Source organism: Falco peregrinus, chromosome 12 (assembly GCF_023634155.1).
Source record: "Falco peregrinus isolate bFalPer1 chromosome 12, bFalPer1.pri, whole genome shotgun sequence".
Lineage (NCBI taxonomy): Eukaryota > Metazoa > Chordata > Aves > Falconiformes > Falconidae > Falco > Falco peregrinus.
In genome coordinates this window covers 18,552,155-18,576,340 of record NC_073732.1, presented here as the reverse complement: position 1 = coordinate 18,576,340, position 24,186 = coordinate 18,552,155, and the positions used below count along the sequence as shown (strand labels likewise).

The 24,186-nt window shown below is 42.0% G+C and overlaps 1 protein-coding gene across 1 annotated transcript in view; it reads right to left on the bottom strand.

Annotated features, from left to right (window-relative positions):
• Window positions 1-24,186, bottom strand: part of DIS3L2 (DIS3 like 3'-5' exoribonuclease 2) — a 196,121-nt gene that overhangs the window by 135,516 nt on the left and 36,419 nt on the right. The window contains 1 exon segment of the mRNA XM_055817148.1: window positions 1,176-1,410. Within this exon segment, the coding sequence (XP_055673123.1) occupies window positions 1,176-1,410 (235 nt within the window).

The window sequence follows — 24,186 nt, the reverse complement described above, 5'->3', positions numbered from 1 at the left end:
GGGTTCAAGGTGCAGCCCCACCAGTGCCCGGTACAGGGGGACGGTCACTGCCCTGGTCCTGCTGGCCACACTGTTTCTGATACAAGCCGGGACGCTGTTGGCCTCCTTGGCCACCTGGGCACACTGCTGGCTCACGTTCAGCCGGCTGTTGACCAGCACCCCCAGGTCCTTTCCCACCAGGCAGCTTCCCAGCCACTCTGCCCCCAGCCCGCAGCGCTGCGTGGGGTTGGTGTGACCCAAGCGCAGGACCTGACACCTCACACAGGTGGCCTTGGCCCATCGATCCAGCCTGTCCAGACCCCTCTGCAGAGCCTTCCTGCCCTCCAGCAGATTGACACTCCACCCAACTTGGTGTGATCTGCAAACTTACTGAGGGTGCACTCATCCAGATAGTGGATACATCCTAAGTTATTGACATCTTTTCTGGACAACTGGGGCATGCAACAGGAATGCACCAGAATATCTCTCTTGGCAAATTTTTCAGCAGCAGCTGAAGGCATATGTTAAATGTGCCAATTGCCACAATCCTTTCAATACACAGCATTTCAGGAAAGGATTTAGTACTAGAAAAGATATGCGAAGAGCAGCGTAAGCATAGTTTGGGACAGGGGAGCCTATTTTATTTTGCCCTAAGCAACACTTGATGGTTTGGATGGAATTCAGATTCAGAATAAAATAGGTTTGCCTTCAAAACAGATCGCATAATTGGCTTTAGGTTTTAGTGTAATTTTCTTTTTAAATGGACCAAATCTTTAAGTTGCTCGTAAGTCAACTGTTTGAAAACAGCAACCAACCTACATGCCCCCAAGGAAATATATCCTTATCCCCAAACTGAGACACGTAGATTGGGCCAGCCAAGCAGCAATGAAGGAAACTGCTACAGCAGCATCTTGAATTAAACACCAACCAGCAGTCCCCAGACAGCCCTGAGAATTGCAAATCTAAAGGTGTGACTCCTGTTTCACAGATTTACTTTGCATCAATCAAAACTACATAAAACCCAGTCCTTAATATCCATTCAAAACTATGAAGGCAGTTTAGCAGAAAGGGATAGAAGTTTAAGGCATTAAGCTTTTATGCCTGTATTTTATATCTTGCAGCAAAGCAAGGCAACAAAGTAATACTTCAACAGTTTGCTCAAATAAAGGTTTAAATCAGCAATCTGATCTACTCACCCTTTTCACTGGTATCCAGGGAAAGTTTCTTAATGTCATCAGTCAACATATCCTGCAAGTGGTCTTGTCCATGCTCTGCATCATTATCATCAAACTGAGCTTCTATAATGACATCCGGACTTTTAGCATCGCCTTTCGATGTCTCTTGAGGAATGCAAGTCCCCGACATATCCTCAGGGACATCTGATTCATGTGTGGCTTCTGTTTCTTTGTCACTACCATCTGGCTTTATTACCTGAAGGAGCAGGGGATTTAAAAAAAGAGGCAAGCCAAATCACTGGACTGGAGAAAGAAAACATTATCTTTCCTTCTTCATCTACATCCCCAAGGAGCTGACAATGAATTGTGGGTGGCTGGTGGCACACTGCAATTGCTGTGTAATTAGCCACAGATATTGCACAATCAAAAGAGGTACCTCACTAGGATAAAGACAGGAACGGCATGGCTTTTGCAATACCTCAACTGTGACAATAATATATCCAAAGCGTATCTAGAGCATAACCATACAGTTCCTGCCAAACCTCTAATAGGCTCTCCAGAAGTTGGGAGTAAGCACAGAGAGGGAGGAGGATACGCTACAATTTAATGAGTTGCTTAGACCATTGTTCACCAAGATACGCTAATCATCCTGGGAAGTCCCAAAACTCAAGCAGTTCCAGTGAATGCTGGGATCGTGTCAAAGCACATCTCTGGGAGAGCTCCCCAACACACAATTAGGAACAGACTGAGAAAGTACAGACCTGAGAACACTGTGCCCTGCGACCTGCAGAGGAACTGGACTGTAGCAGCTCAGTAAGGCACCAAGCTTTACATTTTTTTAGGCTCTGGTCTTTTTCTTAAAGGCACTCAATTATTGCTGTTACCTACACAAATCTCCTAATTCAATTATTGAGAGGAATGAACTCAATTAAAGTACAAATTACCTAACCATTAACTAACTGACAATTCAGATAAGTAACTCTGACCAGCTGTAGCTACAGCTTTGTCCTCACTTCAATATAGCAGTGGCACAGGGTGGGGAGAAACCGTATCTGTGATCAGACAAAATCATGGAGAACCCATGTCCCAGTAAAGTAGACACCAGACCTGGATGGCATCCCTCACTGCATGTGACAGAAGCAGAAATAACTCCACCTCAGTATATAATGATCAAAACTGCTGATACCATGGATACACATGCTTTTACTAGCATACTCTGTGGGACGAACAGCAAGTTGCAAGCACCTACCTGGCCCTGGAACCTAGAACTAGGTTTTAGTTTCAAAAGTGTTTCAGCTTTGCTCAAGCTGTGGTACTTCAGTATGAGATTCATACAAGCATGGAGTAAGAAATAACCTACTAAACATTAAAATCACAAAGAAACTGGGTGACCCCACTCCAACATCCTCCCAGCAACTGAGCTCCTCTCCAGCTGGTGCTGGTGTTCACCAGGCAGGTAACTCTCTGGGGATGCTCCTCCAAGGTCCCCAGTCCTCAACATCACTAACCCAGTACATGACAGCAGCAACTCATGCCACTAGCGAGGCCATTGAAGGGCCCTTTAAAAAATGCCATTAAAAAAACACCAGCTTTCTGGTAACATACTTCATGTGACATATATAGTCCCTAGAAATAAGCATAAATAGCCTCAGCAGGACCTAGCTGAACATAACCATTCCAAGTATAAAAAACGCAATCCAAAAAGCTCCACAAATTATCATTTAGTAAGTGAAAAGCAAACAGATCAAATCAGACCTGTACAGGGAAGACTCAAAAGTTTACATACACAGAGCTACAGTCATGCATTCAAGCAGTACCCATTTCTTTGTAGTCTTTTCATAATACGTAACAGAAATACAATCAATTTTAAAACAGGGTTGAATTCAAGTCTTTAAAAGAAAAAAAACCCTCAGATGACATGACTTTGAACTCTTGTTACCTTTTGTGACTCTGCTTTCCATCTTTATTTTTGTTTTTTAATATGTATATCATTTGTTACCATAGCAGATTTTGACTCAAACATTAAATTGTGACAAAAAGGGAAAAAGTTTGGCAGAAGGTGGGAAAATGGCTGATTATTAAACCTGGCTACATTTGGTACATAAAATACTGACACACAATGGTCTGGGCAAGAACAGTCTATTAGATTAGAGAGCTGACAAGGCTCCACACACTAGTGACTCTGCCAGTGTGCCTATCCAAAAAGAAAACCAGTGTCAACAGTAATGTTTGGACCCTGCCATGGTCAGATGTGGATGTATTCAGCTCTTAAATTTCAATTGCACCAGATGTGTGCAAGTGTGCAACTGCAGCAGGAATTCATTTTCTTCAACCCCTTCAGGCTTTGTCTGAGTTCCTTTCTCTCCAAGTCATCCTTTGCAGAGTGAGAGATATGTTTCAGGTACTAAATTACAAAGCTTTCTATATGTAACACAGCAAACAACTTCAACTATACCTGAATGACAGGAAGTGCTTCTCTAAAGATGCAGCACTGAAAATCTTATGCTTGAAGAGTTTATGTTGTATTAAAGAAGGTAGCATATATGGATTTCTTTTTAAATGCTATATGCTAAAATTACCATGCTTCCCTCAAACTACAAGAATACACACTGCTGACGCTAGCTAGCATGATGCTCCAGCTGTGACTACCTAAAACCCCAGTCACACATTTCCTTATGGATTTGCAAACGGATTTTTAAGTAAAGTTTTCCAGAGTCCACAAAATCATGACCTCCATGCAGCATAGAGCAGCAAAACGTCCAGATGCTGGCAAGCATGGGCAACAGGATTTGTTTTCTTTTTAAGGCCAAGACAGATCGTTTAGGCTGACCTCATACATAACACAGCAGGGAATTTCACCCAAGATTTCTTACATCACACCAAAAATTTAGGGAAGCTGTACATCACAAGACTGGAAAGCTGCATAAGACTTTACAAAATTGGGAGCTCAGTGGATACAATTACTCCATTTAAGATGATCAGAGTTGCTGGCCAACATGAGCTCATCACAGAGATTCCAAAGAGCAGGATCCTTCTGTATATTTGCAGCAGCAAATCTGACCATGACAGAATAAGCATTTCTTACATGCAGCATGTCAGAAACCAGAAACTGATGATATTGCACTCTCCTATTTCTTATTATGCTATTGAAGCTCGTACATGACATACCGCATACAGCTAGAACATATTGGTATCAGAGACGCAGAATAAATTAAATGCACAATTGGCTAAGTCTATCATATAGTCATATGTGCAGTAGAGAGCATCATTCTCTGCCAATGCAGCTGACACTGCATGGACCAAGGAGGAGGGGATTCCCGCTTGCTATGTATGCAAGAAATGTATGGCCCTACTACCATGCAAACATCCCAGGATGCACGGTTAAAGCCCCTTTAAAGGACCTTAACTTCCTGACCTGGGAAGTCAAATGTCAACCTTATGGTTGTATTATTTTCATATGTTCTTTAATAATAATAAAAAAGTGTTAATAAGCATTTTGATTAAAGTCAATTGCTTTTTGAATGTCTGATCCTTAAGATAGTGGCTGAACAAGTTTTCTTCCAACTTTAAACAAACATCTATTACTGAACAAGCATCAAGTTTCTGCCCCATAGTGATTGGTTTGTAAAGTCACAGATGACTGAACACAAGATCTTTGAATGAAAATCCCATTTCAACCATAAATATAATAAAAAACAGCTAGTGGGCAAGAACATCCTGGCATGGATACATACAATCTGGACAGCAGAGTGACTACGTCGCTGCATCCAGCCCAGTCTTGAAGTAGCCATCAAACGAATGATTGTCCTTACTCGGGAGGAATTTGTTCCAACAGAAAACTTAACTGGGAATCTGTGCATCTGCAAGTACAAGGGTTACCTCCTGAGCTGCAGGAGAAAATGCCTTCTCTGCCAGAATCAATCTTATATCTGCCCTGTTAGGTCCCAGCTTTTCACAGACCTTCAACCTAAGCCTCACATCCACCCACGGACAAAGCCCAAGCCTATTTTCTCAGATCAGGTATGGGGTCTTTGTTGCTGCCTCCTCAATGGCAACAGCTAACAACTCATATATTAGCCTATAATCTCAAACTATTGAACCAGACCAGTGATTTTCCATCATCTTTCAGCTATTAACACCCAGGCTTTTTCTAATAAATGCACCAAACCCTGAAAATGTTTAAGCCTGAAACTAAAGAGTTTTGCTTTTCTTCCTTATTCATCTCTGATCCTTACAAGCAATCCATGAACCCTCATAGGTCTGAAGATGAGACATGGATGACTGCTGGACTAGACACACTTGGACAGATGCATCTTGCACGGCTAAAAACTTCCCACATAGGGTCACTGTTTTCAACAAATGCTTCTGCAAAGATACCTCCGCTGAAAGCATGGATCATCTTCACTACAGCAGTTCTGGACACAGGTTAAATAAAAATGAAATTCTTTACTCTTTTTATTACCAACAATTTGAGTGAGATGTTTTCATAAGGATACTGGGAAAGACTGGAGATGATAGAGCACACCGCCACTTCTCTGTTGAGTCAGTCAAAACCCAGCAAAATGCCTCATAATGAGTAATCAAACCCAAAATGTGTAACATCCAAAAGATTTTAGAAATGACAAGCCACTAGTGGTAAAACTTTTCACTGGGGCAGACAGATGATGCACAGAGACTCCTCATGCTGCTACAGAAAGGTGCAGCAGATTCACCAGCAAGTGGAAGCTGAAGACAGATTGACAGCAGGCAGGCAGCTCACGTTAAACAGGGAGGACTAAACATGGGAACAGCTACAAGGGTAATAATGTCTTCAGCCCAAGCCTACCTTCTGAGGTTTGCAAACCAAGGTAAAATGCCTTTCTTCCAAAACACTTTGGTCAAACACAAGTTCTACTTCAGCTATATTCAAGTTATTACGCTCAATATTAGGTAGGGAGACAAAGTTTAGGTCAGTTGTTGGTCCTCTCTGCAGCTGAGCCTTAGTTAAGCAACAAGCTTGAGAAACAGAAACAGGTTGAAAGTGGTTATGTCAAAAGACAGACAGCTGAAAACAGGGGCTTTGGACCAAATTACCATCTCACTGTTAAAAAGACCGTTGCTACCACAACACTAATACAAACACCACATTTCATACCAATACTGTGAACACCTGCATCTATTAGTCTCCCAGCTTTTGCCATATTAAACAGGCTTCACTTAAAAGCCGATTCCCTAATGTTCACTCATGAGGGAATAGGAATGGAGCCTGGCTAACATGAGGATGCTGTCACAGCTCATACATACATGCTAGAGCCAAGCTACCATAAATATTGCAAGGAAGAGCTTTGCTTTTCTGAAAAGAGCAACCAAACAAAGGCTGGCTCACTCTAGCCCCTTCTTGGATAAGAAAAGGGTGGCACTTCCAATAAGAGAAAAAACACCTGTCCAGTCACCCTTCCTTCTCTTTATAATCCCACCTACACCAAACAGCTCTGGCAAAGACAACAACTCAGCTCTGGCAAAGACAACAAGGGTGACCAGTCTCAGCAGGAGCAGTTATGGCATTACTTTTAAAATAACAATAAGGTTAGATAGGGTATTTTTGTTGTGGTTTGGAGTTGGATTTTTTTTTTAATGGTAATAATCTTTTAATTCTAAATCTCTGAAACACTTGCTAACAGCCCACAGGATAGCTAATTTATATTAAACAGCACATTACAGTTTACGTTCCAGGCATCACATTGGATGCAATAATCATACAAACGTTCAAACTAGAATCTCTCCCTCTTGATTAGGAAAAGACTACTTGCTCCTCCCCAGTGGGCTCTGCTGTTCCCAGATGTCACACACAGTTTTGTCAAAGCAGTCAATACAAAGCCACCTTGCTTGCAGATTCAAAGGGGAAAACTATCCAAGTACACAAAGGTTCCTTGGAAAGAGCAATTTTTCAGAGCTCTGACTTACTCCCACTGCAGTAGGTGAGAGGTGTGAGAGAAACAAATGATATCTAATGCATGTATTTGAAAACAAAATATAGAGACAGATCTGCAATATGCCCATCAAACCCACTGAGTCCCCAAAGCCACCTACCCTGCCCTCACCAGCATCCTGCATCCTGCCTGCTCAGACTAACCTGCAAAGTGAGCTTTTACTGCAGAGTTAATTCAAGTAATCTGACTGAACATCCAGGTTTAGTCCAGTCTGAGAAGACACAGCAGAGCGCCCTACATCCAGGCTTGTCAGGCAGCTGCACAAGTAACAGAATTAATTGCAGGAAAAAAATCTGTATCTCCAAACAGCCACCTTTTCTCGCTACTTCATCCTGCTTCCACCAATAAACCTTATTCCTGAACCGTTCACTCATCTTCTCTCTGTGCTTCAGGCTGTACCTAAACATCACAGGTTACAGCGTGTCCCCTCCAAGACCAGCTCAAGCCCTTCTCCTACCACTTTGCACAAATAACCAGAACAACAAGTGGAAAAGCAGTAACAAGGAAAATTCTCAAGGCTGACCTTTTTGAATCCTAAAGCCAAAACAAGAACTGCTACCTCGCCATGTATCTCCACACTCCCTATCTGGTCTCTGACCTATCATTTGCCTCTAAAAGCTCACGTTGCCCTGGCACGCATCCCACACCTACAGTCTGCTTCCAAACATGTTTTTCAGCACTTCATTACAACCAAGCACGACACTTGGTTGCCTCTGCCCCCTTCTCTCCTCTAGTCCTGCCTTCACCCCCTTCCTGCTACCTCTCTGTGGTCTCCTCAGACCCATCTCTCCCAAGTCTGGCTCTTGCACCGCCGCCTGTAGGATGCACAGTCCTAGGAGCAGGACCATGTTCCCTCAGGTTCATTGCATCCAGCTCTCCTAACAGGATAAATTAAACAGCTCCATCTGTATGCTCCTGCCTTTTTTTGTACCTTCTTACGAACTGCTGAGAAGCAGGAAAACAAAAAGCTGTCAGAAGCAGCTGCTCCCTGCTCAGCACAGGTAACCTCACGTGCCATGGCACCGGTGGCATGGATCACGCCACTCCAAAACTCTAAAGAGGAGCCACTCCGCAGCCTGCAGAGGAAACATCTGAGCTCACAGTGGACCCCTTGCCCCAAGCTGCTTTGGAAACAGAGCTGGTAAAGGCTCATAATAGGCCCTGGCAGGCCTGTACAACTTTTCCCAAGGATTACTTGGGAATACCTCTGACAGGTATCGCTCTGGGCTTGGGGGGATTCACACATCAGAGCTGTTCTGTGATATTTAGACATGGTGAGGGTAACTGTGTCAAGGAGACATGGGGAAGGACAGTGTCCCTGAGCCCACTTGCAGGGAACACAGTACTATCTCCCCTGTAGACGGGCCAACCTGGTAAGGACTCCCACCAGCATTACAAAGAGCTGTGTATTATTATAGCCTGATCAACAAACTTGTTCCACACTTTCCACTTCTGCTGCCGTCCCCCAGAACCTGATTTGGTGCTAAAAAAACAGCCTCTGTTTTCAGAATACCTACTGCTGTTGCACTGACCTTCCCACACACATTCCCCAGAACACAGGAGTTCCTGGAGCAGAAGCAATACAGCAAACGTGTCCCGGCCATGGCTTCCCAACCGCATGCTATTCTTTTATGCAGCTATATGTTATCGCACTTAAAGCAGTGACGAATGCCTAGCCATAGCCCATCATCTGACGGCAAATCTCTCTAGTGAGAGAAGTCTGACCCCAGGGAGGTGCAAAATATCTAGTTCGGCTTCCAGTATTTAACAGCACCCAGGAATCAACTTTCTCCTACACACTCACCAAATCCGATGAGGCACACACATTTCCTCCATCTCCTACAAGCAAACTCTTTTCATAAAAGAGGCCCCTAAAACTGGCAGCCTCCCTGCTGGACCCCAGTGAAATGTTCCTTGTACCTTGGGTCTTTGTATTGCCTGCTCCTCACAAGACCTCCCACTTTGGTGCATCTCATGAGCTGTGCGTTGCACTCCAGGCCACAGCAAACTGGAAACAAGAGTGTAATGCACAGGGCCCAGCTATGAGGTTGCCAGAACATATTGGTTTGAAACATCACAGAAAATATTCGGCTCCATATTTTCAACAGTAGCCAGGAAGAAAATGCATGGAACAATTTTAAGAACTGTTTTTCAAAAGTCATTTAAATCAAATTATGCCACATGCACACTGGCAACAAAACCCTCTCTACTAACTGGAACTGGGTTTCTTTTCTTTGTGTGTGTGTTCTTTTCTTTTTGGTTTAACTTTTTTAAAAAAAAAAAAACAAAAAAAAAAACCAAAAAAACAAAAAATACTGTCTCCCAGCCATCTTCTTCTGGTAATGTGGACAGGCACTGTAACACTACAGGAATGGGTGCCAGGACAAAACCTACGATGCACAGTCCCTAGAATAAATCACTCAAGAGGGGTGGATTAGAGGATGAGAGCAACATAAGGCTACATCTTCAAAAGGTATGATTCTCTGAAATCATTGTGCATTTTCAGCAAACTACTGCAGAAGGATAACCGGTTTGTATCTGATGTAAAGCAGCAGATAGGCTTTTGGATGATTTGCAACTTCAAGACAATACCATGAAATCAATATATATTTTTAAAGATGTAATTATTACACAGTGCTTGCATGTAATCAGAAAAGAATCTACTTGTGCTGAGTGTGTATCATTTGAAAGCTGCAATGCCAAGCAAATCCACACTGCTGGCTTGCACAAACCCAAAGTATTATCCATTACTGCTTCTTTTTTTTTTTCTTAAACAATACAAGTATGTATGAAAAACATATTTCCTGGAAACAATGATACTCTTTGGAGACTTATTCAACATTTCATAAACCAAACAAGCCTGCACCCGCACGTGCCCGTAAGAGGAAAGCAGGTTGACAATGCAAACTAATCAAAATGTACTGGAAGGGCTATCCAAGATATTTGCATACCTATACCTCCCAAGGCTATATAGGTTTGAAGCCTTGTTCAGAACTGTGTGAAAAGTATTTCCCATATGTCTAAGAAAATCTCTTACTGGTGATCAGCACTTGTAACTCTAAATTTAAGGCAGGAAACAAACAAATCAACTGAGAGTTAACACACTGGGGCTCACACCTTAAGCCCCTCACTTCCTTTTTTGTTCCTTTTGATCAGGCTCCAAGTGCCATCTCCCAGGGGTCTCAGCCCTGTGCATGTTTTGACATACTTTCAAAGCCCAGAATGGTACACCTGGGACAAAGCACACACTGTTCAGGAAGTGCACAGGGCCAAGAAAAGCAATAGAAATTTCCACAGTTAACTTGCATTACTGGTTGCCAGTAAGCCTCTTATTATGAAAACCCATAATTGGAAACTGTCATATTACAGAACAATTTATGGAAGTTTTCAGAGTATATATGCCCCAGTGGGAACTTCCTTTGACTGGTGTGTTCCATCAGCCCAGGTCTGCTTATTTATTCACACAGTGTGAGAAGAGCATCAGGAACCTCAACAAGTCATTGCTGAAGCATCACTGACTCCCACTCTAGGAGTGCTTCAGATGGTTCTTAGCTCCGTAAGTCTTACCAGTCATCCATCTTCATGGCTGCATTCAGTCAACAGATGGGCTGCCCTATCTTTATGTCATTTTATTTTCTGCAGGAACATTCTTGCACTTACATTGTGATCAACTGTTCCTCTGAGGACACGGAAAGAAAAATGCAGCTGCTCTGGGCTGAGTGCATCCCACTACGTCTGCCTCAATCCCATCAAAGGAGCTCAACAAAATCAGATCCTGCTCCTACAGTCTTTACTCTGTCACACCAGGGAAACTGGCATGGACATTAATTCCTAAATCAGATTTCAATTATATTAAAATATGGCTCCAACCAAGAAAACAGCCTCCCCCAATGCCAGCACGATACTATTAAAGTAAACCACCCAAAAATAGCCAGTGCTTCCTTTGCAGACAGCCATGTTTTAGTGTGAAGATAAAGGGATTTCATAACAGGTGCTGGAGGTGCATCCCAGGAAATTTGGAGACTTTAAGCAACAGAAGACTGGAAGTCCACTAACACTACATTTTCCATACAGGAGCCAGCAGGTACCATCTGCCAGAGCAGCATCTCCCTACGAGCAGCTCCATCCTCTAGGAAATGGGTTGAGACATCAACTGACCATCAGGTTAACTGTATTTTGGCATGCTGCGCTGCTGCCAGTTCCAGTCCTACACACCAAGACCACTGTGAATTCAGTACCTTGCCCATCGCCCTGGGACAGGCCCTGAAAAGCCTCTGTGCTCCAGGGAAGCTGTGGCAGAATAGCGACAGCCACAGCTAAAGAGGACCACCCACAGACGAAAGGAATTGGAGGAGATAATCCCTGCAAGCATGGTAGTGGGGGAAAAGAAAATCAGATGATTCACTGGGAATAAAAGATAACAGCTTCCTCTACTGTTGACAGCTTTCTGTGTCCCTTAAAGGCATTTCTGAAGAGAAGACAAACTGTGAGCCAAACTTACTCCATCAGACTAGTTATCAGCAAATTCTGACCCTGGACAAAATCTCACTACAACATACAGCACAAAGTGCCTGTGGAGGAGAAGAGGGAGATGACAGCAGCACATTTTGCTCAAAGGTTCCTGCAAATAAAAAAGGTTCTGGCTGGGTTATCAAACTGGGAACATTCCCAACCTGTGACCTAAACCTGTTACATATCCATTTATTTGGGCTTCCTGACTTAGAGACTCAAATGCACAGAGAAGTCCTTGAATGCCTAGTTAGAAAGTGCAGGTGCCTTCATATTAAACCACTGTTGCAGCCAGGAAATCCCAGACTTCCATATCAATCTCATACTCTCAGCAGGTTCTTTATGAAGTGCATAAGGGAAGTGATCCTGTTCAAGGAAAATAATCCTGCTCTCAAGCGCCCAAGACTTTTGGTAAATCATTCAAACCATCTCAACTAGTTTGCACTACGACACTGTGCTAGGCAGATTTGCATATTCTGTCCTGAAGATATTACAGCTGAATTTTACACGGCTAGAAAGGCAGAGTCCAAGTGTGAAAACAAGGCTGAAAATAGCAAAGCAGCTGCATGGATATGCGGTAGAACCGCAAACAAATACCTGAACAGTTTTCATAAATTAAGTATCTCTAATTACTCTGCTTCATGGGTATCAAAGCAAGGGCATGCCAAAGAAGAACAGCTGGGGAGGCAGGTGTCCCAGGAGAAAGTGAGGGAGGTATGTCTTTGCTCAGAAAATGGGGATGCTGTTTGGTTGTTTAGACTCAGATGTGAGGACTAATGCTTCCAAATATTTGACCTACATTCAAAGCATTACTTTGAGGCTTATCAGAAACACAAACACACCAGTTAGCCCTCTATGAACAGAGGGAGGCCTTCTCTCTTCTTCCCACCCAGGAACTAACACTTAACCACACAGACCATGTTCAGGGTTTCACAGCCACAGGTATGACTTTCACAGCAGGTACTTGCATAACAGAAGGGCAGCATCAGTTTATTTACAGCTGCTCGTTGAAATTAGGACAAGAGAGAAACAAATGTCCCACTGTTTCAAAAACTAAGCACCTTTTTTTTTTTTTTTTTTTGGTCATTGGGGGATTCTTACTTCTACACAAAGCTAACAGGCTTATCACTGATCACAGCAATTATTGGATTCCTATTTAAAGATTACCTGAGACATCATTCAGTTGTATCACACCTGGGAAAGTCATTAGAACAGCAAAACAGAAACAAACTCATGAATGACTCCACAATTACAACCACAGCATAGCTACCTCTTCATAAGTTTCAGGCACTTATTAATAAGAATTTTTGACAATTTTGTTATCCATGCCTATCCAAAATTATTTCATACATTGGGCAAAAGATTTAAAACCAAAATTTCATTTAGAACCAAATTATCTGATTCTGAAATGTTCAGGTAATTGTCTATTACAGTAACATAAACCTAAAGTTTTTATTAAAACTTCTTCAGTGAACTCACCTCTGTTCACAAAAGTGTTCTCCGTAACTACCTTTCCGCTATGACTTTTTGCTGTTACATAGCTTCATTTATACACATACAGCAGCACTAAAGAACTAATCTCCTTCTGTGCTGGAAGGCAAGGAAATGCCCATTGAATGTACAGGTTCTACACACAGCCATCTCTGACAAAATGCATCCTTCCCAGTGTTACTTATTTTCTATTTGTGCTCAGCTGCCCCAGTCAGAACCAGGGACACATCATACTGGGTGCTGCACATTGTTAATGCTCAACAGAACTCTTAGGAAGTTTTTACTGAAGAGAAAACACATTAACAGAAGGGAAGAGATGAGAACAAGGTTATACACATATTGCCTTTGAAAGGAGCCCAGCTTAACGGAAGTTAAAGCACACTAGGGGCCCAAGCTGTACTAAGGATGCTTCTTGAAACGGGTGAGTGATGCTCAGCATTTTGCTGAGGACTTATACTGCTGCAGTGTTTTCTCTTTCTCGTGAAAACAATTAGTATCAAAAGGTTTCCTCTTGAGACGGTGCAGGGAAAGAACTGCTGGCATTTGCGTCATATGGATCTGCTCACATTACTTAGTGACAAATCTTATTACAAAGCAAGCACCTCAAGCGAAATGTCTATAGCTCAGTTTGCTTGTATTTACCTTTAGCAACACAGTATGCTTCATTAAACTTTGAAGAACTGTTTATTAAAAGAGTAAAATGCATCAGCATCCTCCACCAGGCTTCTCAGCTTATTTTCATGACGTCAATATTCAGGTTTATTTAACCCAATGAAAATATACATTCATTAAACATGATCTCCGATCATCCCCTGCAGCACTGAAAGACGCAGTGAATAGGAATGGCATACTTGTTTTACCATTACCATAATTAAGGTGTATCCCATCTTCGCAACCAGCAATTTGAAGAGCCTCTCTCTGCAGTGACCACTGGGAAAGACTGGCCACTGCAAACTTGGCTGCTTATTGATGCCAGATACCCTCTGGTCTGTTTTTCCTGCCTGGCAATGAATGCTGTTCTACCAAAAGCTTTTCCAAAGAATGAATCAAAAGTTAAACTCAATCGTTAAAACTCAATTTAAAATGTAATGCAGGGCAAGGGACTAATACTGAGGGGTTTCTCTTCTGCTACTTCTTTACAAGATGAGTAACACTAACAAGAGATTACAGTGTATACTTGTCTGTAACCTCAGCTTACAAAGCAGTTCAGGTTTTCATTCCCTCCCTCAAATTCATTAAAAAGCCTTATTTGAGCTGAGATTTTGTATACAATTTTTCTGCCAAGAACAAATTTTTACAATAGAGTTTTAAGCTCCTGTAAAAAAATCCAGAAATTTATAATGGAAATACTGACAGAGCCCATAATCACAAGTACAGAAACATTACTGTGATAAGTAGTTCATCCCATCCAAAAATAAAATAAAAGTTGGTGTCTCAACCCAATTCCACATTCATTCTGTAACAATGGCCAGCTATGAGATCAGTAAAAACAGGTGCAAACCAAAAATACTGGGGATTTAAACACTGATGATGGCAGCATAAAGCCATCACCTTTGGTCATTAAACTCTGATTGTGCAACATTTTTCTTTAGAAAGTCTTGCATTACTTTATAACTCATTTCTCCTGGGCAAACTCTTCTCCTAGTGGTCACCACAGGCTAACCTGGCAAATCTTTGATTCGTGCTTCCAAATTCTAATAGCTTAGCCATTCCCAGAAATTATTAATATACTTATTTATATTCAGTTTTGTCACTTTTATCTTGGTTCAGTCTGATAAAGCCCACCACTATATATGTGCAGCTCAGTTACATGAAAGCCAGCTATTCCCTGCTGAGAGACTAAAGCTCTGCCCTACAACTTCCCATGAGTTCTTGCCTCTGCCTCAGGATAAACTTTCTGTTCCAGTATGAAATGGATGGCTGCACACTGTAACAAACTGAATCACTCAGGCTACGCAAAAGCAGTGATGAGCTACCTGCGACACTGCTGGAAGAGTTATACCTCAAACAGAAAGAATCAGTGTCTGCCTGTAGCAATATATTCTTAATATTCCAAACACGCTTCCAATTCTCTTAAATATGCAGTAAACACCATAATGCAAAGTAGAAATACAAGAAAAATTATGTGTTTGGTTGTGTTAAAGAGTTACAAAGCCATGGTGCTAATGAGCCCCGCGGGGAAGCATCACATCGTCAAGCATTAACTCCATTCAACACTCTTGCAAACTGAATCTGAGAACAGCAAAATTCAGAAGCACAGCTCAAAAACATGTGACTGAACTAGCCTTGACACCTGCTTATGTCATTAATAAAATATTTCATCTCTGAAGAACACTGGGTCTCCGAAAGTGCCTTAACAGGTGCTGAAATGTGTTAGTCATCCTACAAGAACTCTTGCTTCAACACTAGAAATTACAGAACAAGGAAATCACATCAAACCTTTACAAGGTGGCCAGCTCAGACACTGAGTCTGGACTGTGCTACCTCCAAACATTCATTACTAAAAATTACAGACTGCTACTCCTTTTTACCAGAAAGGAAGGGAGTATCTCTCCCTTGCAGTACATTGTATACAATTATTGGACTCTGAGACAGGCAGCTTCACTGAGCTTTCAATACACTCATTAAACAAGCCCAATAAATTTAAAGCTGCTTCATACAGATCTGCTGAACTCAAAGCAATCTTCACTTGTTCAATCTTCCCCTCTGGGTAAAAGCAAGTATGGGATGACATTTAACAATTTTCCCTACTTGGAAGAAGTTATTTCAAGAATAACTACAAAGGTAAATTGTAATACAGTAAATGTGTTAATGATAAATTGTTTAAGCAAGTTGACAGAAGAAAAGAGGCAAATTTGCACACAGTAAAAAGGCAGGCTATTCCAGAAAATTGAGAAGAAAGTAAATTTGTGTTCATTACAATTATTTATGTATCTTTTCATCAAGCTGTTTCCATAACAACTTTCTGTCATGTAACTGAAGAGGTCTTGAGAAGTATATTCTTGAAACTCCACAAGAGACAGGACTAAATCTCAGCTCCACTTCATGACAGGAAAGTTTGGAAAGCAGCCTCTGGAAACAGCACCACCACTCTGCAACTCACCAACTGAGTTTATGTTTGTCTTGTAAAAAAAAAGAAAAAGTTAGCCCCTTTCACATACACACACTTTTAAGATAACAGGGTTTTCTTCACAGCATCAAGTTAGGCACTGAAGTACTTTGTTATGATAGTTTTATCACACTTAATCCAAATGCTCTGGATTATTAATCAACTCTTCTGACAGGTCTCCAATAATGAAACACACCATGCAGTTAACAATGACTCACCATTCATCCTAAGCTGATAAAACAGAAGACAGGCAAGTTCTCAGACCCTACCCAGGCAGCCCACAGCTTTAGGAAACCCTTTCCATTTGCTTTCTCACCAGAAAAAACAGTGTATTTGTTGGCCTTGACATCCACCTGTTGATGACAGCTACCACATCAAAAACTATTAGTACACAAAACATCTACATTGTCCCAAGAGCTACTGAGGACATGTGAAAACCAAGTTAACTCCCTCTCAAGTAAAACATTTTTGTTTTCTTTTCCTTTTTGCTTAATACCTCTCTAAATTCTCTGCCTTGCTTTGAAATGTCTGTTCACCCTTAAAGCTGCTGTTTTACCATGTACCATGCTACAACTATGCCATAACACCATTATCAGAAGCAGCAAGCACTTCACCCCGCAGTTTGTTCTTGTGCTGCTGAGGATCCAAATTCAAATCCCACTTCTTCATTTGGGACCATAAAGTCACCTCTTCCACCTCCATAGTTTGACTATGCTGGGCGCTGGCACCAGGGGATGGAGGACACAGAGAGGAAGTAAGCGAAGGAGATAACATGAAGGGTAGAGGTCAGCTATGTGAAGTGCTGAAGCACGCACACACTCCCCCACACCTCAGCCTACCTGTTCTTGCCCACAAACTACTGAATAAAGTACTTTATAACCCTAGACCCCAGTTATATATGCAGCACTGGGGGAAGTCGAATGATACCAGGAGGTTGCACAGGAGGCACCAGGAATAATTGCAGTTCTTGCTTAAGCAGTTATAATAAGCTGGGGAATACTTGCTCCAAACCCTGCGACACCCCCCTGCACACAGGCACTGCTCAGTGGCATCAGCAGCTCCAGGGGCACTCTGCTGGGGCAGCACCCCTCAGAAACCCTGGCCCCCCTTCACTGCCCTTTTCTGAAGTTAAAGCTTTTGCTGCATGTTGCAGATGATTAAATGGCTTTTACAGTCCCTGATCCAAAACAAATTAAAAGGGATACAAGTCCAAAAACATCCGGTGATAAGCATTTGTTCTGAGTGAAACAATTAAACGGAAGGATTTGTCTCGTTAAACATACAAAAGGTTATCGATAACCTACCAGTTCACATCGTGTCTTCCAGCACTAGGGAGGGACCGGTTCCCACTCTGTAACAACACACCTGTGCTGCCAGCCATGAGCAGACACGGCCACTCACCACCACCAAAGGCATCCTTCCTCCAAGGAGCATACTCAAACCAACTGAGAAAGGCTTCTGAAGAACAACGGCTATCTGCAATGCAAACTTGACTTCAAACCAAGTACATGATCAGACCTGCTTTCCTTGTAAAATCTTAATGGGGCTCCACCATAATAAAACCAAGCAAGTTATTAAATTCTTAATTAACAATTTTCTTTCTAATTTGACCACGTTGTAAAGTTGTTTTAAAACCTCCCAGAAGTTGTTTCACTGCATTATGCACAGTCCTACAAGTACAATTACTAGCCAAGCTCTACAACATGAATGGTTTTCATGATTTCTTAACAGAATATTGCTTTCTTTGCCCAGCACAGTCCATACACCCCTGGTTTATCAAAACCTTAGTCTAGGCTAGTTAAAAACAAAACCAGTACTTAAAAAGCTGGATGAAAACGAGTTTTGCTTCTCACACCATTAAACTGCATGCCTCTTATTTTATCCTCTCATTGCGACTTTATAAGCTGCTCCCACCAAATTCCACTTCAAATGACACTGAAGAAAACTATGAATAGGTAATTGAAAGATGCAACTTAAACCTTTAACAGCTGCAAAACTGCTAACAATATAAAACAATGAGCCAGAATCAGCAAGCTCTAAAAAGTACTGAGATCTGATCTAAAAGAATAACAGAAAGTTGCTATGGTGCTCTGCAATTAGGGGTCAAGGTAAATTAATACACAAATTTGTCTCACTATACAAGCTATACTCACTCATATGAATATTTCACAGCAAGTCATACAAAATATATGGATATTGCAACTGAGGCACAGTGAAACAAGCATGCTATAGCCCCCAAATACAAGTAGTCGTCTGTCTTGTTTTTGTTTAATGATAAAACACAGAAATTCTAGTAGTATGTTACTCCAGTGTATGAGCTCAAAACCTTGCAAAGCTACAGTTCAAGTAACTACACATTACTTGGGAACTTAAATTGCTCTTGTTCCTTTCAAACAGTCAAAAATTGTCACACAAATACCAATGTACTCTTGACCTCCACAGGGAGTGGCTCATTCCTGTCTAACGTGCCAGCAGCGGCTTGAGGTGAAGTTTCTCCATTGCTGGCCTAACACACTCATCTGTCATATCAAAACCGTCACATGCACTTATACGATTTACAAGATTCTAAAGATATTCACTTCTAATGAATATTAGCTTTTCCAAAGCAACACCCAAATGTTTAAACACATCCTGAAGACTCTGGGTGTTTCCTGGGTTTTTTCCCTCCCTTTGTAGCTAAGTGGAAGCAAACGTGTCTAGTTTTCATCCTGGAGTCATCAGCTGCAAAGCTTCAGCCTAAGAGAAAATTCTTCAGGTAAGTCCTTCCACATGCTGTTATACCATGAAATGAAACCATTTCAACACACAGCATTTTACTTTAATTTGAGAAGAACCACTGAAAAGACTTCCCAAATTTTGTTCATAAAACGTCAACTTCAAAAGAAACCGCTAAAGTGAGTTTTCTGCCCATAACAAGTTTTATCGTAGACCTGTGCTCAATGCTCTAAGCTTGTAACACTGGAAGGTTGACTAACCTCGACTTTAAATACATTTACACAAGCATAAATATCCTCTAACATGTAATGTATTAAAGGCATGATTTAAACCTTCTACAGTGAAAATTCTTTAAAAAATCATCTGTCATCACTTTCATTTATCAAAGACACATGAACTGGGATTCTCTATTCTCAGCTCATTTATTCTGTGTTTACTTCTGCGCTGTGACAATATCAGGAAGACTATGTTGGAAACATCTGACTGGTTCGGGGTAGAATTTTTTTCACAACCATGTATCAAAGATGAGGGGAAACAATATTTTTACTGTGAAGAAAAGGTTGTGTATATCTGGTAAAGAAATAAAGCAAGCTTTCCTTGGTATATCTTGGGAAAGAACACAGGTTTTGTTGAGCCCACGTTATTTTTCATTTCAGAGCCAAGAGGATGCAACACAGTCAGGAAGGTATTTATTCCAATGCTGTTCTCCCTAACTCTGAAAAATAAAGACTTGAAAAATTATAACAGGTAGCATCAACTAATAAAACAGCACCTGTGGCAAATTTAAAATTCAATGTTGATGTTTCATCACTTTTTTTATGTTATAATCCTATAATGTACAGTACCTCCAGCCACAGACTCAGCTGGAAAAACACTTTACGCTAAAAATGGTCAATGCAATTTAAACAAAGAGCATTTCCTTGGTTTTCTTGCTAGCCAGGGCACAGAAACCATGCTATACACCTCCTTACATCTGCAAAGGGCAAACCATTTTCTTTAATAGACACAAGGGCATAGAGCTACTTCCAAGAGGCAAGTATTTGCTCTCACCCTGGTCCCTCACCTCGCCCAAGTGTCATGGATCAGCCTATGCAACCAGCTACTTTTATCTGAGAAGCTAAGGCCAAGGCAAGGTCCAAGGCATGGCATTTGGGCCACGAGGAGGGGTAGGAGGGAGCACACCCAGCCTGCTGAGCAGCAGAGGTGTTGAGGCAAATCTGTGAAGACAAAAGGATCCGGATGTGAAATATCCCAAGAAAGAGTATTTGACAAATACTTAACGCTTTCTAAAGTAATCGATCCTTAGCTGGTGAAACCACAGTGTTTAATCAGAGAGGGTGATATGCCGGTGTTGGGAGCTCTGTTGCCTAATACCACTAAAATCCCTGCACAAAGAGTTATGTATATTTTGTTGTCTATCATTTTGTACAACGCCCTTCCCTCAGGCACTGGTCCTCAGAACGCATTATACATTGTTAGAGGAGATTAGTTTAACTGCAGATTATTTTTTTTATTTTTTTCTTTCTTTCACAAAGCACTTAGAGATCAGTGCTTGGGAACGGAAGCTCTGAAGCACAGTCTAACAGTTTATTTACGATCATAGCAACTAATTGCTCAAAGACAAGCCTCAAGCCCCAGGACCACCCCCATGTCACCGAAGTTTGCTGCAATGATGTGCCACTCATCCCCCAGAAACCAGGGCTGTTAACTGGCTTAAGTGGCTTTGCTGGCGCAAGAGGGTGGACAGCTGAGTAACTGACCACTGAATAATGCTGACTCCTTCAGTGACAAAAAGACAATGGCCAAAAAAAAATAATAATAATTTTGACATGTAGTAGTGGTTTTGTTAGCAAAATGTCTGCCCAAGGTTTCGGTCAGCTCATAGGAAATTACTGTATAGATGGAGACACTGCCCTGACAAGGGCAGAACTTCCCCTCCCAGTCTTTCCTTTACTTGACAGTGACAGCTGCCACCACACCTAGTCCTTGGGCTCCGTTATATCTTAGCCACTGATAGGAGTCACCCCATGGGAAAGTAGGATGGTGGGACTAAAATGATGTCAGGTACCATGAAGAATATTTTCCTTTTTTGCTTTACAAACTTTTGAACCTTACAGGAGGGGAGCCATCCGCTTTATGCTTTTTTTTTTTTTTATGCCTTTCTTTTTTTTCCCCCTGCAAACGAATTTTAACAATGCATATCCTGCCAGGAAACGTTACCATGCATTAGTGATAAAGCGTTACATAAAAAGGTAAATTAAGTTTCCAAGACGCGAATCTGAGCTGATAAACATATTACATCCACAGTTCAACAACCGTGCAGAGAAGAAAAAAGAATGAACAGTTAGAGAAAGCTTCAGGAATATGAGGGGGAAAACAGGAAGAGCAGATAAAGTAATGCCATGCTGTCAAAACACTGCTCGGTCTATGCATAAAGCATAGCTACCAAACTAAATCAGATTAAACTAATGGTCACACATTAACCTTGGATATGTCTACATGGTACAGTACAGACCAAACAATTGAGCTCAAGTACCCGATGGCTTGCCGACACAGCACCCTCCCATGGCATTAGACCCCTGCTCAGCTAGATAAATAGCCAGATGAGCCATTTATTCTCCCCTGGGGTGGCAGTGGTGATGACACTGTGCAGCTCTTCAGCACAGAAGGCAGCAACAGTGCTCCTGGCCAGGTGCAGTCACCAGAAAGGGCCACTGGTGTGTTCCCTCTAATACGGAGATACTGAAAGAAATTAGCAGGGAGGCCATACGCTGCCGCTCTAACACCAGCAAGCCAACTATACGCTTAAAGGACAACTGCGGGAGAATGGCTGAATGGAAAGGCATTCACAAAGCTCCAAGCTTTGCCAAGAGCATGAGCCTAAAGGTCACGGGACAGGATTTGGGTTAGAAAGAGACTGTGCTGGGCAGCGAGCTGTTCCCAAGGCAATCGGGCTGTGCAGGGTATGGGTCCTGCAGCAGCATCAGACACAGCTGGGCTCTACCAAGATTGGTTGTGGATGGGATCCTTTGGAGAGGATGCTTATCGCTGCACAAGCTCTCATCCTTGCGCTGAAAGGAGAAGAGCTGCAAGTCCAAACCTAAGCCAGACCATCACAGCAGCTGTACTGACTACAAGGGGCTACAGCTGCAGACCTGATCTGCACAGAAAATAAAAAACATTCAGGCAATCTGACACACAAAGGGGTGATAAAACCCTGGATGAAATTCACTTTACTGGGGGGGACGGGGGGGCAGAAATCAAGTAGGGCATAGAGATGAGTTACCTGGCTACTGCACTTAAGTACTGCACCAGGACCCAGCTGCCTCCCCATGCCCAACAGTCATCAGGCGAAGAAAGAGAAGCTGCTGAGATGACCTTCCCACTTCACACAGCTCCTCTGACTTCCCCCTGACAGCACCAACCCGGCAAACACGATGCCAAGAGGGATTTAAAGAGACCACAGGAAAAGACATGCCAATTTCTGTAGAGCTTAGACAAAACTAGCCAATGTTAATTCCAGCAAACAAGCGAAAAGCACGGAGAACAAGAACAGAAGGATGTCCTGGAAGCTAACTAATTAGCAGAAGCATTACAGTGAGGACTTCCAAGCACCAACAAGAACTAAGCAGGTTATACACCTTTATGCAGGATCTTTTTCAGACAGAATAGAGAACAATGTCTGGGGAATTCTTTGCCAGTCGCTTTTTGCAACCAAAATACACAAGTGCTAATTAAATCATGCCAAGTCTTCATTTTCACACTTCCAAAACTGCTCAATGAAAAGTATGTGTTTTGGCACTGCTCTCTGTTTTAAAGTAATTTAGACAAAGCTAAAAACAAAGAAATGCTTCAACCCCAGGAGGTGATATAGCTGAAGATGGATGAATCGTTAGCATACTGGAAACCTAAAAAAACTTGTAAGAGACACAGACAGACCTACTTTCGTGGAACAGTTATTGCCTGACATGACAGAACACAGAAAACAAAAATAAACCAATAGAAACAGTGAGAAAGCAAGGAAATACCCTTTTGGCAGAGTTGATGGATCAGCCCTCTGTCCTGCAGTATTTTCCTAGAACAGTTACCAATCCTTTTTAAAAAGCCTCCAGGTAGTTAAAGCAGGGACAAAAACTGGAAAGTGCAGACAGAATCTGGGACCTTCAAAAACCCACACCAGTTGCCTTATCAGTAAGCACATGCTGAGAAATAATGTCAAGTACACAACTACTGAAGCAATGAAGTATTTGTGGGAAAAGATAATCAGGAGGAATTTTAATTTATCTTTCAGTGTTCTGAGTGGCACCTCTTAAATAAGAAACCTGACTGAAAAACCATCACTTGCAATTCTTCAAGATGTTGCAGAAAGATGCTGCCACAGTTACAGGTTCCAGGGCATTGATTTTGTGTGATCATCGGGTGAAGGATAATATCAAGTAGCAAGCAAGACTCCCTATGTCAGCAGTGCTAAGAAAACTGCTATTGATGCATATAAGTCACTGGCCACCCTCCACTGTGCAACTGCACCAAGAACAGATTCCAGACACTCCTAGCTCTTGTGATGTGCCTAGCAGTTGGGATGTTGGCTTCAGAAGTTTGAGAAGGAAATCCCCTGATAGCAAATAATGTTACAATGACAGGAGGGAGTGGGAGGACAGGAAATCTCCTCAACACTTTGCCTTATCTGGAAGAAAACACAAGAACAGTGTTTAGGAGAAGGTGCAACCATCCTGGCCCTTTGAAGCTAGCGGCATGCTGATTCAAAACCAAACTATTAGACTTCAGGTGCCTTTATCTTAGCTAGTTACAAATTATCTTGTGCCAACAACAAATTCAAGGCATCTCATCCCTGATGACAAATATCTTCCTTATCTCCAAGAACCACCTGGTTATAAATGAGGTCCCACCTCCTGCTCCAAAGAACCTGTTGTAGAAAAAACCCTGTCACTCCTCCAGCTGCTGCAATTCTTCATTTACATAAATCACCTCTATTTTAGACTCCTTTTCCCTCTGATTTATGGCTTTAAGAAAAATAAACATGAGTTAAGGAAATACAAGAGTTAATGAGCCAGCCTTAGTAGCTTTGACCACATGTAAATACTGCAGCCAATTGTTTTTTCTCAGCCAGCTTATGACAAGAACAAACATGCAAATAGACATGTAGCATTTTTCTTCAGAACTTAGGATACAATCCAAATCCACCTCACCTAGGGACTTTAAAGATTAACAGCTTTTCAGT